Source organism: Hemibagrus wyckioides, linkage group LG05 (assembly GCF_019097595.1).
Source record: "Hemibagrus wyckioides isolate EC202008001 linkage group LG05, SWU_Hwy_1.0, whole genome shotgun sequence".
In the NCBI taxonomy this organism is placed as follows: domain Eukaryota; kingdom Metazoa; phylum Chordata; class Actinopteri; order Siluriformes; family Bagridae; genus Hemibagrus; species Hemibagrus wyckioides.
The window spans coordinates 3,124,259-3,139,258 of NC_080714.1; the positions used below are offsets into that span (position 1 = coordinate 3,124,259).

The following is a 15,000-nucleotide window of genomic DNA, read 5'->3' on the forward strand; positions in this document are numbered from 1 at the left end:
CTTGAATAAACACTACTCTCTAACATGTTTCCCTGTAGTCATACATGGCCACGTGGCTCAGCTCTCTGCTCTGAGTTCTGTGCTCTGATTGGTCAGAAAGCGTTGATTAACTTTCTCTCATGCGCTGTATATTAGTGCGCTGGTTCTGACCCCTTATCATTTTTATACCAAGATCTCGTTCAGAAAGAGCTGCTGATGATGAGCGTAAGACAGTAGAAGGAGTGTCCAGTGTCAGAGTGGACGCTGTGTGTTGTGGTTGTGTAACGGGAACTCGCTTGTTGTGAAGGAAAAAAAAAGAAATAAAAGGCTTTCAGTGTCTCTTTGTTATAAATAATAATAACAATAAAAATGACACTAATAATAAGTGGTAAGTTTTGTGCTCGTGTCCTCATCATGATTCAAGATGACTTTAAAGCTTTCTGATCACGACTGGATACTTCATCCAGTCCTGGCGTCTTTACCTCAGGATCTCGGGGTCAGTCCAGGTGGAGGTGAGGTCAGGTACGCAGATGCAGCTCTTTTTTACAAGGCGCTGGTGCTGCCAGACAGCTGACGCCGCCGTGTTTTATGGCTGTTTACCGTTCCGTCTCAGATAAATCTCTCGATCTCTGCATGCTCATGTGCCTCCTTTTCTTCTCTATTACTTTACAATTTAGATTTTTTTTTCCCCCACTTGACCCTTGTTAACCGTGAGATTCGAAACGCAGCCCATGCGGTCAGGAGGCTGTGAGGTTACGCCCACTCCCGGGAGGTGAAGCCCTGCTTTTGTTTGTCCAATTCTCAGTTATCTCCATCTCAGAGACTTTCCGTGACCCATTCAGCGATGTCCAGGTGTGGTCCTCACACACACACACACACACACACACACTCCTGTTTGCTTCTGTCATTGTACTCTGGAGCCTTCCTGTTTGCTCTGCTACGCCTGAAGGACTCAGGATTTCAGGCCCAGTGCTGAAGGAACAAAAAAATGTCCAATAATCAGACAACCAGTATGAAGAGTAACTGGCGATGTTCGGCATGCAGAGCGCTGTTTTTTTGCCCCAGTGGCTGGTGGTGTGTGTGCGTGATATCACCCGCATTGTCATCCCGGTCTTTATACGTCTCTGTGGTTTTTATGTGGAAAATGAGGAGCGTGTGTTTTGTACGGTGTCACTCGTAACGCAAAGCCTGAACAGATTTACTGAAAAAGCCCAAGGCTTTCGGAGCTGGAACTGGGAGTCGCTGCGGCTCTGCCATTTCCCAGCGCTGCCAGGGTGTCCCACATTTGGAAATACTCATGTGGAGTGTGTGAGTGAGCGAGAGAGGGAGGCTCCAGGCATGGACGTGGATGTGGATAGTGAAGGAGGTCTACAAACAAAAAAAAAAAAAAAAACTAGTGCTGCGAATTCTCCATCGTAGAAAATCTCTCTCTCCGTACATCGGAATTCTCTTTAATATAAACAACGCAGTTTTCCACCATTACTTTGTCCAGCGAAATTTTCTCCCTCTCAAATCTTGAGAAAGATTGGAAGATGCTCTCGTGAGCACAGCAGCCCAGAACTCTTCTGACTTTAACCCTCTGAGCGCTAGAGGAGAAAAGAAACGCCAACGCTAGAAAGTTTTCAGACAGATGAACACGCTGAGTGACTAGATATAAATTTATAATCGTTTGAGACTTGTTAAATCGTCAGATCCGACAACACACACCCGTAACACACACACACACGTCTTCCATTCCGGGCAACGTCACATAGTTTTATAGAAAAAGTCTGAGCGAGTTAAAATGGCGTTTTGAGAAACGTGTGTACGTGTGTGTACAGGGTCGAGTGAGCCTGAGCAGGCAGGGCTGGAGATCTGGGCCTCACACACACACACACACACACACACACACACACTAAGCCATCTATAGACAGCTGTGGGACAAGGGGGGAAGGGGTGTGTGTGTGTGTGTGTGTAGGAGTGGGTGGGTTTGTGTCAGAGGGGGCTGTGGAGTGAACACAATCACTGCTCTGTTTTCATAAGACTTGTGGTATGTGTGAGCAGAAACAAATGTGTTTAATTTAGCCCTCTTTTCTGTTCCTTCCACCCCTCCACCCACTCTCTCTCTCTCTCTCTCTCTCTCTCTCTCTCTCTCTCTCTCTCTCTCTCTCTCTCTCTGAAAGGGCTAGTTTAAATGGTGGCTCTCTTAACACAAGCTCTTATTGAAGGCCTGGCACTCACTCAGCACGGCCAGATCAAATTTACTCTCAGGCAAATATTTATTTTCTCTTTTTCAGCCAGTTAAAGGTGGGGTTTGACTTCGCTCTCTCTCTCGCTCGCTCTCTCGCTCTCTCACTCACACGCACAATTTCTATCTTTCTGTCTCTTTCTGACTTTCTCTCTCTCCCTCCCCCCTTCCCCGCTCTCTCTCTTCACTGTATCTCTCTCTCACACACACACACACACACACACACACAATTTCTCTCTCACACTATTCTCTCCCTCTCTCTCTCTCTCTCTCTCTCTCTCTCTCTCTCACCCCCCCCCCCTCTCTCTCCCCAAAGTTTACAAGTGATTATTATGCCAATGGGTGAGGTGGGCCGTCTAGTTGCCAGTGGTAACCCCATAACCAGCGTATCCCATAATTATCAGGAGTGACTCGTCACATGGTTGTAAATGAGACTTCCAGGATTTTTTTTTTTATTTTTTCTCTCTGCTGTTTTGTTTAGGTCTTTCTTTTTTTTGCCCGCTTTACCAGAATATGACTGTGCGCTTTATGAGACTTTATTCTGCTGTAATAGCTTAAGCAGTGCACGCACACACACACACACACACACACACACACACATACACACACGCACACACACACGTTAATGGTATCCCACTGTTGAGGTTTTACAGCAAGCATCCAGTCAGCCATTTCACAGCTAGCCACAGTGTCTGGTTTTTATTATTTAAAGGAGAAAAAAGTTGGCTAATTGCTCTGTAATTCACTCGCCCTCTCCGGCCATAAAGGACTCGGCAGCTCGGAGCGCAGGTCTGAGAGAGAGAGACAGAGACAGACAGACAGACAGACAGACAGGTTTGGGGTTAAAGGGGGTGGTTGTGGTGGTGGTGTAATCAGATCTCCAGGTACTGAGGAACCTCACAGTGGCCTGGTAATTGACTTAAACAGTATGACCAGGTTTCCTCTGCCCTAGGAGAGAGACACACACACACACACCGCCTCCTGCCACACACACTCATCATTTACCGCTGCTTCTAATTACGCGCAAGGTTTCACTTCAACTGTTGTTTTCCGCAACACAATAGCTCACTTATTCTATAGACTAACCTTTCAGCTGAGAGCTCTGTCTGTCTGTCTGTCTATTAATCTATCTGTGTCTCTCTCTCTGTCTGTCTCTCTCTGTTTGTGAATCTCTCTGTCTCTCTCTCTCTCTCTGTCTCTCTTACTAGATCTGTTTTTTTTAAGTCTGTCTTTAAGTCTGTCTTTTTTCATACTGTCACTGTCTTTATCTGTCTGTCTCTCTCTCTCTCTCTCTCTCTCTGAATCAATCTCTCTCTCTCTCTCTCTCTCTCTCTCTCTGAATCAATCTCTCTTTCTCTTTCCTCTCTCCCTCCCTCCCTCTGTGTGTGTGCGCATGTGTGTTTCTCATGCAGCTGAAACAGGATTAGTAGTCAGGAGGAAGTCGTAGATCAGGATCATGTCATGGCCAGAATTCAGCCGCGACTCGGACGAGCATGACAGCCATGACAAAAAAGCGTCCGGCTCCGTTTAAGCTAGGGGCGTGGCCTCGTCCCACAAAGACACCAGGGAACGGAGGGGACGCTTTTAACCTGTTAGTGCGGGGTCCACAAACCTCAAACATTACACATGTTCACACGCAGACTCGTTCAAGGTAATTAAGAGAGCGACGTCTGAGGAAGAGCTGAGCGTAATAGATCACCAGGTTCAAGAAATAAGTTCTTCATGCTGCTTTATGATCTTCAGAGCTTTCTAGGCTTCGAGGAAGTTACTGAATTGTGTTGAGACATGAAGAAAAACCTCCTAAAGACATGAGAACATGAGGAGGAAAAGCTCCAGCCATGCCTTCATCAGAGCTGAGGCTTGTATATTTTTGCAGTGTGTTCACAGAAAAGTCATTTTACAGTTTTTCCTGCTAACCACAACACGTTTTCTTTGGCCGTCGTGAAGATCTTTATTTCGACTTTTATGGTCTGGTGTGTGTCGATCATTTCGGCGCCGCAATATTTTTATATACAACTCCCTTACTTTGCTTCCCTTCACTTCCTTTCCTTTATTCACGCTAGTGCTAGAGCGAAAACTTAAGCTGTCAAGTATTTAAAAACAAATCACACACACACACTCCTCACCCCGATCCCTCTCCACTAAGAGCTCTATTGTGCATTAAGAGGCCTACGAGCCTGTCCTGAAAAAAAGAAAAAGGGTCGGGGTTGCCACGGAGACCGGTGCACTCTGTCAGGTCAACCTTTAACCCCGGTTTTTAGGGCTGTCAGGCGGTGAATGGGAGAGCCACGGAGCCGTACGGGTCACGCCGGAAAACACTTAAATTCGCAGCGTCCGCACGGTGAAGGACGTTGGGAGAGCACCGCGGGGCCGAGTCGAACAAGTGGCGGAGCCGGGAGCACAAATAATAAAAACGCAGTGTTTTTTCTCCTCCTGAGATCGTCTCGCCTGGCTGTAAACAGCTCACCAGCCAAAACAAACAATCCTTCGCCTCGAGCAGACTCGCTAATGCAGAGAAGTCGCCGATGGGGCGTGGGCGTGTGAACGGTTTGAAGTTCAGGGCAGGTGCGTCTGCGTAAGCGTTGTCTGTTGTGTGTGTGTGTGTGTGTCATGGCAGTGTAAGTGAGCGTGATGTCTGCAGGGTTTTGGCTAATCGTCATCACCACCTCCCTGTAATTACTGCCCCATTAGCACGCTTGTGTCTCCTATTTGCCTGAGAATGCCTTCCGTAATTGTTTAATTTGCCACAAGTGCTGAACAATGGAGCCCGGCCGGGGCTAGGTGGGGTATTTTTTTTTTTTCTTCCCTTGTCTGCCTCCTCCTGTGCGTAAGGCTGATGTGTTTGTGTGTGTGTGGACTAGCGGGAGGTGTAAATGAGCAGCATTAGGCAGGTGATGGACTCCTGACAATAGGCAGGCACACAGGGCTACGTTAGTGTTATCAGCCCCGATTAGCACCTTAACGCAGCCGCCTGCAGGGGGGCCATTTGGCATCGGCAGGGGGGCTTAAATAAGCACACACACACCAGGTGATTGACATTATCTTCTGGGTGTGTTTGGAGTGCTGGGTATGGAGAACTGACTATGTATGGGATACAAGAATGTGTGTTTTGGGGGGGTGAAGGGTAATGGGTTGGTTGTCTCACACACACACTAACCATGTGGTCATTTTAAAGACAAAGAAATGATGGACGTTTAATGGAAAGAGCTTTAGTATGGAAAAAGATTAGAGAGAGTGTGTGTGTGCGTCCAGGTGTTAAGGTCCAAGCCTAGGTCTGGTGATATGACAACAAACTGAGACAAAACACCAGAAGTTCTGAAGCAGATGACGGCGTCTAGACAAAATTTAATAACGTTTCTATACAATTGTATAAATTTTTATTCTTTTAAAGAGTCACTATATTGAGGAGACATAATATGGAGGAGGTTTCCGAAACCATACAGTAACATGAGCGTCTTTTCCGAAGGTGGATACTTTCCTGAAAGTCTTCAGGGATTGAGAATTTTGGTGCTTAAGGCTCTGGGTTGTTGACCGGATGATCGGGGTTCAAGCCCCAGCACCACTGTTTGGCCCTTGAGCAAGACCCCTAACCCACCCTGCTCCAGGGGCGCTGCATCATGGCTGACCCTGTGCTCTGACCCCCAAGGATGGGATATGTGAAGAAAGAATTTCACTTTGCAGTAATGTATATGTGACACAATTTTTCCCATCGTGAGGGCGGAGTTATCTGGCATGTTTGGTTTTTTTGTTTGTCTTTTTTTTTTTTTTTATGTCGTCACCACATCCTGACCTACATGCCCGCTTCCTGCAACACCTTCAAACTTTCTAACCCAAAAACTTGAGCGTCCCAGATCGAGTCTAAACCAAAGCGTGTCACTCTTCCTCCTGTCTCTGTTTCGGGCAAAGAATGAGCTTCCTCTTACTGACGACTGCCCCTCACATCTGCCTCCCTGGCAGACCTCCCTCTCTCTCTCTCTCTTTCTCTCACTCTCCCTCTCTCTCGCTCTCTCTCTGCCGTCGAAGAAAGTGACAAAGCTTTCCTGGCGTCTCTCCTCTCCTCTCCTCTCGGCTCTCTCACACTCCATGAAAGAGGCGGAACAATCAACCCCGCGCCCGCTGGCACTCGCCACACCCTGGAGCATATGCCGTATTCTCTCTGTTCACAGCACCAAAGGCACTCGCCTGGCACGGTTCTGGACAGCATTTCGACCACCTTTTGTATCGCAGCGGCGTCCCGGACAGCCCTCATTACCAGCGCCGAGCTCCGTCTGATCTCCGAGGCCAAGCCGGAGCGCTGGAAGACAATTAGAGAGAGGGAGACGGATCAGACGCAGCCTAGTTTCGGATCGAAAATATTAGCTTTAGCGCTGCTCTTCGAGGCATCTGTTTATGGAAATCAGTCATTAAAGGTGCACCAGGAGAACTTTTAAACGAATTCTTGTCGTTTTTTAGAAAGAAGTATCTTTAAAAATAAGAAGGAGGCTGTTGCACAGGTAAAAATATATCGCTCATAAAAAGCTATTTTGGGTAATTATCAGCTTGGTTCGGCGGCTATGCTGACACACTTTTTCTCTCCTCTTCTCTAAGCAGTCGTCTGGTAGCTAACGAACAGCCGTACAGGAGAATGTTCTCAATTTCCTGCGTTTTATTGATGCTGGTTTGGGATGTGCAATAAAGGGTGATGAGCAGCCCACCCCCTGTGGGAGGTGTGTGTGTGTGTGTGTGTGGTTTCATGCCAGCTCTCTTGTCTGCATTGTTTAAACTGAACTTGAGTGCACCTGCAAAGCATTAGCACAGAGCCTTAAGTGTACTGTAAAACCTAATTACTGAATCCAGTTTATACCCCGGCTTTTTCCAAACCCTCCATATAAACACTTCATATAAAGCTCAACAACTGTCTCTCTCTCTCTCTCTCTCTCCTCTCTCTCTCTGTCACTCTCTCTGTGTCTCTGTCCATCTCTGTCTCTCTCTCTCTCTCTCTCTATATTCATATAAAGTTCAACAACTGTCTCTCCCTCTTCCTTTCTCTCTGTCTGTCTCTCTCTCTCTCTCTCTCACTTTCTCACTGTCTGTGTCTCTGTTGGTCGGTCTCTCTCTCTCTCTCATTCTCTGTCTCTCTCTCTCTCACTCTCTCTCTCTGTCTGCCTCTCTCACACTCTTATTCTGTCTGTCTGTCTGTCTGTCTGTCTCTCTCTCTTTCTGTCTGTCTCTCTCTCTCTCTCTTTCCGGATATAGATTGTGCTGACCAGTGCTGTCGGATTTTTGGGGGGAGTGTGTGTGTGTGTGTGTGTGTGTGTGTGCGCGCATGCCAGCTCGAGGACAGTTTTAGTGGCACTGGTCCTGGCCCGCTGCTCTGTTTAGACAGGCCTGATGTGCTAAGTGGACAGGATGCCGACACACACACACACACACACACACAGTATATAGAGTCTTCTCAGGCTGTGTTGTTGAATTGTATGAGGTTCTGGATATGTGTGTGTGAGCAGGAGAAGCTGCAGTAAGGGCAGGAGGAAAAGCTCCAAGTTACTGCACTGTACTTCTTTTTCTTCCTTCTCCTCTCATCTCTCTCTCTTATTCTGTCTGTTCTTTTTCTCTCTTATTTCACTCTCATTATCTTTCTCTCCCTCATTCTGCTTTTCTTCTCTGTTGTTCTCTCCCTGTTTTTCTTGTTTCGTTTTGTCGTCTTTCATTTCTTTTCTGTTCTTCTGTCGTTATCTTTCTTTTCTCTCTCTGTCTTTTCATCTTTCACTCTCTCATTCCACCTCTCTCTCTCTCTCTCTCTCTCTCTCTCTCTCTCTCTCTCTGTGCCATTCAGCTCTGATGTCAATCCTAAGAATTTCCTCTCTTTTCGGATGGGAACGAGGGGCCCACACTGCGCTCTCTCTCTCTCTCTCTCTCTCTCTCTCTCACACTCACACACACACACACACACACACACACCACACACACACACACCCCTCCTCTCTCTCCCCCTTTCCACTGGCCCCCCAGCTGTCAGGAAACAATACCCTGTGCCTGCTCCAACAAACCTCATTCCTGAAAATGTTTTTCTTCTCTCCTCCCTCCCTCTCCCTCTCTCTCTCCCTCCCTCTTCTCCTGTCCGTCCCCCTCTCTCTCTCTCCCTCTCTGTCCGCTTGCTCTTCCCCTCTGCTCCGTAATGCCTTTTCCATTTTTAAACTCTGGGCCATGTAAACTTCCTCCATCAGTGTCCAGAGTCGAGAGAGAGACTGACTCGTCCTCCTCTCCAGTTTAAAGCTCTCTGGTCAAATCTCTGTGAAAGATACGAGCACCAATCCTGTTTCATTTCCAATTAAACCTCGTATTTACACAACTCACCTTCAGCTGACCCTCAGAACCCAGGCCTGGACTCGGGGGTGGAGGGGGGGATCATCCAAATGAATAATTTTCAGATTAGTAATGATGAGACTCGCTGCCAGTTCCTGAGCGCTGTAATGTTTTATGTGTACAGAGAGTTTCATCACTGTTACACACATGAGGAACGGAAAAAGAAACACACACACACACACCAAGGAGGTCCGAACCTTTTCTTTTCTTTTTCTTTTTTTTTAATTCTTAATGCAATTAAACTCGCACACATGCCTCCATTTCACTGATATGAGTGCTCCATATTATTACAGTTATAATGATAATAAAAAACACACAGCTCGCTTCTCAATCCAACAGTGACTGGGTTCTGGAGCTGTGTGTGTGTGAGAGAGAGAGACAGACAGGGTGTATGTGTGAGAGAGAGACACACACTGTGTGTGTGTGTGTGTGTGTGTGTGTAAGAGAGAGTGTTAGGAGTGTGTGTATCACACAGGTGTTGAGTGAAGGAATCTTCCCATGAAAGTTTAGTGGTGTCCAGTTGCTTCTCTATCAAACAATTCAACTGGAAACATTGCACACACAGCAACATCTCTCTCTCTCTCTCTCTCTCTCTCTCTCTCTCTCTCTCAGCTCTGTTTAAAGCACTTTAAGAGTTATCTGCGAGCGTGCACGTGTTTGCATTCTGGCGTATTTTTGGCTTTGTTTTGTTTGTTCCAGAGAGCCGGGTGACAGCAAGTGAGTTTAGTCAGACCTGCCGCAAAGGACTGTGGGAAAGTCTAGTACCGAGCGTGCGCGCACACACACACGGAATCGAAATTAGCTCAGCGCAGCCCGCAGTAATCTGTAAGAATATGGGAGCGCTCGCACAACAGCTTTTTATTAGTTTTAAATCTAGGGGAGCAGCGGGGAGAAAAAATGTCCGCGCGCATGAAAATCTGCTGTATCCGGCCATTAAACTGATCCGCAAACCAGATGTGCGAGACGAGGATCGAGTCCACGGGCCGAGAGAGAGAGGCAGGAAGTAAGGGGGAGGTCGAGGGGTGGGGGAGCTGGGGGGGGGCTGTCCGACAGGAGCAGGGGGGTGATGGGGGTTTAGCCAGTCGTCACTCATCAGGGGGGAAAAAAAAAATATTCCTGGACACCTGGAATGCTCTACGATGATGATGATGATGATGATGAAGATACGAAGATGAGCCAGTGGTTGTCGCAGGGGAGCGGTCAGGAGGTCAGGGATATTCACCAGGGCATCATCGGTGAATCCGAGCTCTCGCCACAGTCCAGCTTTCCCAGCACTCTCTGTGGGACGTCCTCCCAGCTGTCTCTCTCCCTCTCTCACACACACACACACACACACTCTCGATCTTTCTCGATGGGATCCCACAGATGGGCTCTTGTAGAAACACATTCCCCAACAAACGCCGATTTCACACTCTCCACTGCGCTCCCATTCCTCACGCTCACTGATGCTGACACACACCTGCAGGTGTGTGTGTGTGTGTGTGCGCACGTGTGTGTGTGCATGTAAGCACTCTCTGCTGACCTGTTATTTATGAGTTTTTCCTGGGCTGAGCGTCCTGTCGAGTCTGCACACATTGCACGGGGTGTGTGTCACTTCATCATCAGTCACCATTCCACTCTCAGATTATCAGCGTCAGATAAACAGCACTGTGAACTTCTCGGGAACAGAAATAAGGAGATCTGCCATGCGAGGACATACGGGGGTGTGTGAATGGGTCAGCTTTTTTTTTTTTTTTCCTGCTCTAATGTCGCTCATGTTAGTTTTGTCTTCTGTTTTCTTTCCACAGTATCTGCAGATGAAATGGCCGCTGTTGGATGTGCCGAGCTCAGCGGCGCTGAAGGACTCCAGATCACCTACACCGGGACATTTGGTAAACACACACACACACAAATGGTATGCGTACACCATATCTATTTCTGCAGCATAAATATGAATACATATCATCTTAGAAAAGAAGATTTCACATAAAATAAAAGTGCTTGTTATTGTTGTTGTTATTAAGTGCATCATGTGACTTTCCGGATGGTTCTTAAAGCCCCGGCTTCAACCCGTGAAAATGGAGACTCATTCCATGAACGTCTATCACCATATCGTTTATCAGTTACACCGAGCGCACTGGTATAAACCGAAGCCAAACCTTCTGACCAATCAGAATACAGAATTCACCAGTGCTGTGTTTCTATTAGTCAAAAGTACTTTAGGAAAGATTAGTATTATTTTTTATTGAAGTCAGGATTAGGTTTCTAGCACATTAGTTTTGACTTTTTATCTATCTGTCTGTCTGTCTGTCTGTCTGTCTGTCTGTCTATTTATTCCTTGAGCCTACCCACCAGTCCCCACCCATGTTCACTAATCTCCGCCCCCTGCATGTCTACAGTGGCCTTGTGTGTGTGTGTGTGTGTGTGTGTGTGTGTGTGACTGACAGCTCAAAGGTGCATCCAAACACAAACCAGCAGTCCAGACTGGAATTCATTTTAATTCCAAGATTTTTTTCCCCCTAGCATTTGGTCAGCGGCTTTAATTAATTAATTTCTGAATTAGTTAATTATTGTGATGATGTAAATATCTTCCAGGTTATTGTTAAAAAAAAAAAAAGAAAACGAAAGGAAGAAAATCTAGTGTTTTTGCCTTTAATGGACGTTAACCCAGAGGTCACTTCAGCCCAGTTCCACGCTCAGGCATGTCCAGTACAGAAATACTTGTTTTTTTTTCGCTGGATCTCCTGTTAAAGGCATGCAGTACCACTTCCTGTTTGAGTAGGAGTGCCTCTCGTGTTTAACGCAGAAGATACCCATTCCTTCAGTGCGGACACTGACGTGGACGCTGTAGTGTGTGTGTGTGTTGACATTTTCAGCAGGTTTCTTTCAGAGTAATGTAGATTTATCACCTTCATGGCAAAAACCGAAAACAGAACTCTGAGATGTTGGACGATAAAGGTCCAGATTTTAACAGAGAAGCAGCGATGCTTGTCTCTCTCTCCGGTTCAGTGCAGAGCCCCACAGAGCCACGCTTCTGTTCTTAATGAATTGTTCGCAATGATCGGATCGGATCGTCTGATAGCATGGCACTGCCTTTGAGTTTCTCTCTCATCAGGGTGTGTGTGTGCGCATGTGGGCTGTAATGAAACCTGGGTACTGGGCAGGAGAACCGGTTTGAAGATGAGGGCAGTGTGAGATAAGAGATCTGCGGTTATAGACGACAGCATGGTGCGATAAACAGTCTGCTCAACCAAACTCTCTCTCTCACTCTCACTCACTCACTCACTCACTCACACACATTCTCACTCTCTCTCTCCCTTTCTCTCTCTCTCTCTCTCTCTCTCACTCACACACACACACACACATCAGCATCACTTTCCGATTCCAGTGTGTCTGAGCGAGCCTGTTTTTATATCTTCACATGGACCAAACCTCCAGACTCTGGCCTGGATGATATGACACCATTACATCCATAACGCAACAAAGCGTCTCAGGATTCACGTCTCAGAGACAGCACAGGGTTCAGGATAACTTTTCCTCATGTCTACGATACTGAAATTATTGTGATGTAATGTTTGTGTTCACACTGGAATAAGACGTGTACAAGTTTGTGGTTAATGAGGACAGTCCTCATAATGATAGTAAGATGTGTGTGTGTGTGTCAACTTTTAGTAATGTATTTATTATTTTATTATATTTTTTAATTTTATTTTTTATATATATATATATATATATATATATATATAATTTTTTTTTTTACAAACAGTAATTTTTTTTAGACAGTGGAATTCAGTTGTTTTTTTGTAATAGGTAATAAGTGCAAAAAATAAATAAAAAATAAAGTTTCATAACTCGGTGAATTTATTTAGACCATCGAGCGGCTCTTTGTTTGGTGGGTTTGACCACACGTTGGCGTACTCTGAGGCCGCGCTCTCGCGGAGCTAGGAGTTACACGGCAGTTTCGTCCAGCGAGAAACTTTTCACAGAGAGACACGACCCGCTGACCTCCCATTTATTTCTACATTTGTGAACAATCGGCATGTTTTATTGCTTTGGGAGTCTGTGATTTTATTCCTGCTTCTCCCTGGTCATGTGTTTGTGCTTCACTCAGCACTGGAGAAGTGTGTGTGTGTGTGTGTGCGCGTGCGTGTGCGCACGCGCGCGAGAGAGAGACAGTGCGAGAGAATGTCCTTAAAATCATCCGTCACAAATCCGACTCCAATTATTCACAGCTGCTCGACCCGAGCTTCACCTCCGCACAGCACCATGAGATCGTCTCTCAACACACTGCCATCTTTGTTCGGCCCGCGCTGCTGTGCTTTTACCGCCTTAATCTCATATCTAACATTATACAGCGCCGCATCACACGCGTGAGAGCGGGCATGGGGAACGGCGATCACGTTAGCCCAGGATGAATGGCACGTATTCAGGGTTCGGCGTTCAGCCTGTGGGTTTGTCTCTGTCTCAGAGATCTTTTCAGTCAGCGTCAGCTTTAGACATACGAGGGGTCACTCATACAACAGTTTTGAGAGCTGCGTATAAATGATGTGGCGTCTTTGACTTTTCTGACCAGAGAGTGCTCTGGGATTGTCCGTGTGTGTGTGTGTCCGGCTTTGACATTAGATACGTAAATATGGTTTAATCTTGTTGAATGTAGTTCATGTAAGATCAGCAAGCTGAACTGTCCACATTTTGGGTCAAAAGAGGAAAAGAAAATGACCAATATTATAGACTAGACTGACTTTGTAAATGATGTAATGTAAATGATTGTAATTTTTATCCTTACAATTTCACTGATAATGGTTTAGAATGATGTGTGTTCTTGCATATAACTGGAGTGAGTGTGTGTGTGTATGCTCATACACACAGGCACTTTTTGGTGTGTTTCCATGCCCTCTTCTTGTTATTAGTTACTGTATGAAGCGTTTTCCTTCACGTCTGATTGTTGGAGTGAAGTTTTTTTAGTTCTAGCTTGGACGAGTGATTTGTGAGGACAGTGTTGAAAATGATGCACAGTATTCCGCTACATGCGAGCTTGTTAGCTAAACAAGCAAACGTCAGCTGTGGCGATTTAACAGGATGGTAAAATATCATCAGTTTGTTTCTGGAGAGAGAGAAAAAAAACACACACACACACTGAGGGTCACGTCGTAGCCCGAGGGCAAGAATCTCAGAGGAAACTGCTAAAGTGCTTTAGCCTAGTTCAGCGCTAATGAGAGGTGGTGACACACACTCACACACACACACACACACACACACACGCGCACGCGCATGGAGTGGGAATCACCTGGGAGACTTCGCCTTTTGTTGATTCACATCATGAAGTGTTTCAGCCTGTGATGCGTCTTGCACGGGGAGGGGGGTGAATATTAACGAGCGTCAGGCACAGACACGTTTTACTGCCACCGAGCGCTCACGTCAGATCGTGAACCTTACCCCGTCTCTCACGTGTGTGTGTGAACTGATTTACGACTATGGAGCCGATTTATTTGCGTCGCGAGCCGCCTGTCCGTCAGCTCCGGCCCGCAAGGTGTGTGTACGATAACAAGCGCTCCTGCTCTGTCCGAGATGCTCAATAATTCAGCAGACGGGGTTAGTATTAGTATTCTGCTGTGTGTGTGTGTGTGTGTTTACATACACAATCTGGATATCTAGGGAGTGAAAGGAAGAAGCTAGCTTGTGTGTTGATTTTAAGATATATTTACTTACTTTAGTGTGTGTGTGTGTGTGTGTGAGAGAGAGAGAGAGAATGTTTATGCCTTGCTCGTGACCTCACGCTGACTTTTTTTTATATAAATGTTGTTGCTTCTCACTTTAACTGGTTTGTACTTCCACTCAGACACGGATCCATCATCAGAGTTAGTCAGCATAAGTTTGTGTGTGTGTGTGTGTGTCTCCCCATGTCCATCGGCGCTCATTCTGAATGCTGATGTCATGGTCAGGCCACTCTGACATCCACTTCCTGCGAGAGCGACAAACAAAAGCCGCCCTATCCCAGCATGCTTTGCGTTCTCCTCTCTTTTTCTTTTCCCTTTTTTCTTCCTCCTGAGTTTCTGAAAGGCTCCGGTACCTCCCACCCTGCAGATGAATACCAAAAACTCACACACACACACACATACACACACATACACACACTGCCCCTCTTCCACACACACTAGCCTCAAAACTGTTTTTTTTTTCCTTGTGTTGCTACCCAGAGGCTGTTTTGCCTAATACTTTATCTCCAATGTGAAGGAAACCCTCCTCTCTCTCTCTCTCCCTCTCTCTCTCTCTCTTTCTTTCTCTCTCTCATCCCTCATCTCCCTCATCGGCCCTGCAGGATACATGCCTCTGTGAGGTGGCCCCGAGTGTGTGGGCCTTTTGTTTGGATTTCAAATTCTGTTGCAGGTTACACATCCTGTCTCGGCACTCCAGACAAAATAGCATAAAACTGTTTTTAACTCGCAACATCCAGCCGAGCGTGAACAAGA

General features: G+C 46.4%; 1 protein-coding gene across 1 annotated transcript in view; it reads left to right on the top strand.

The window, feature by feature from the left end:
- The window catches only part of tcf7l1b (transcription factor 7 like 1b), a 39,607-nt gene that overhangs the window by 13,988 nt on the left and 10,619 nt on the right, over positions 1-15,000 (top strand). The window contains exon 4 of the mRNA XM_058389506.1: positions 10,339-10,422. Coding sequence (XP_058245489.1) covers positions 10,339-10,422 — 84 coding nt within the window. The remainder of the gene's footprint in view (positions 1-10,338; positions 10,423-15,000) is intronic.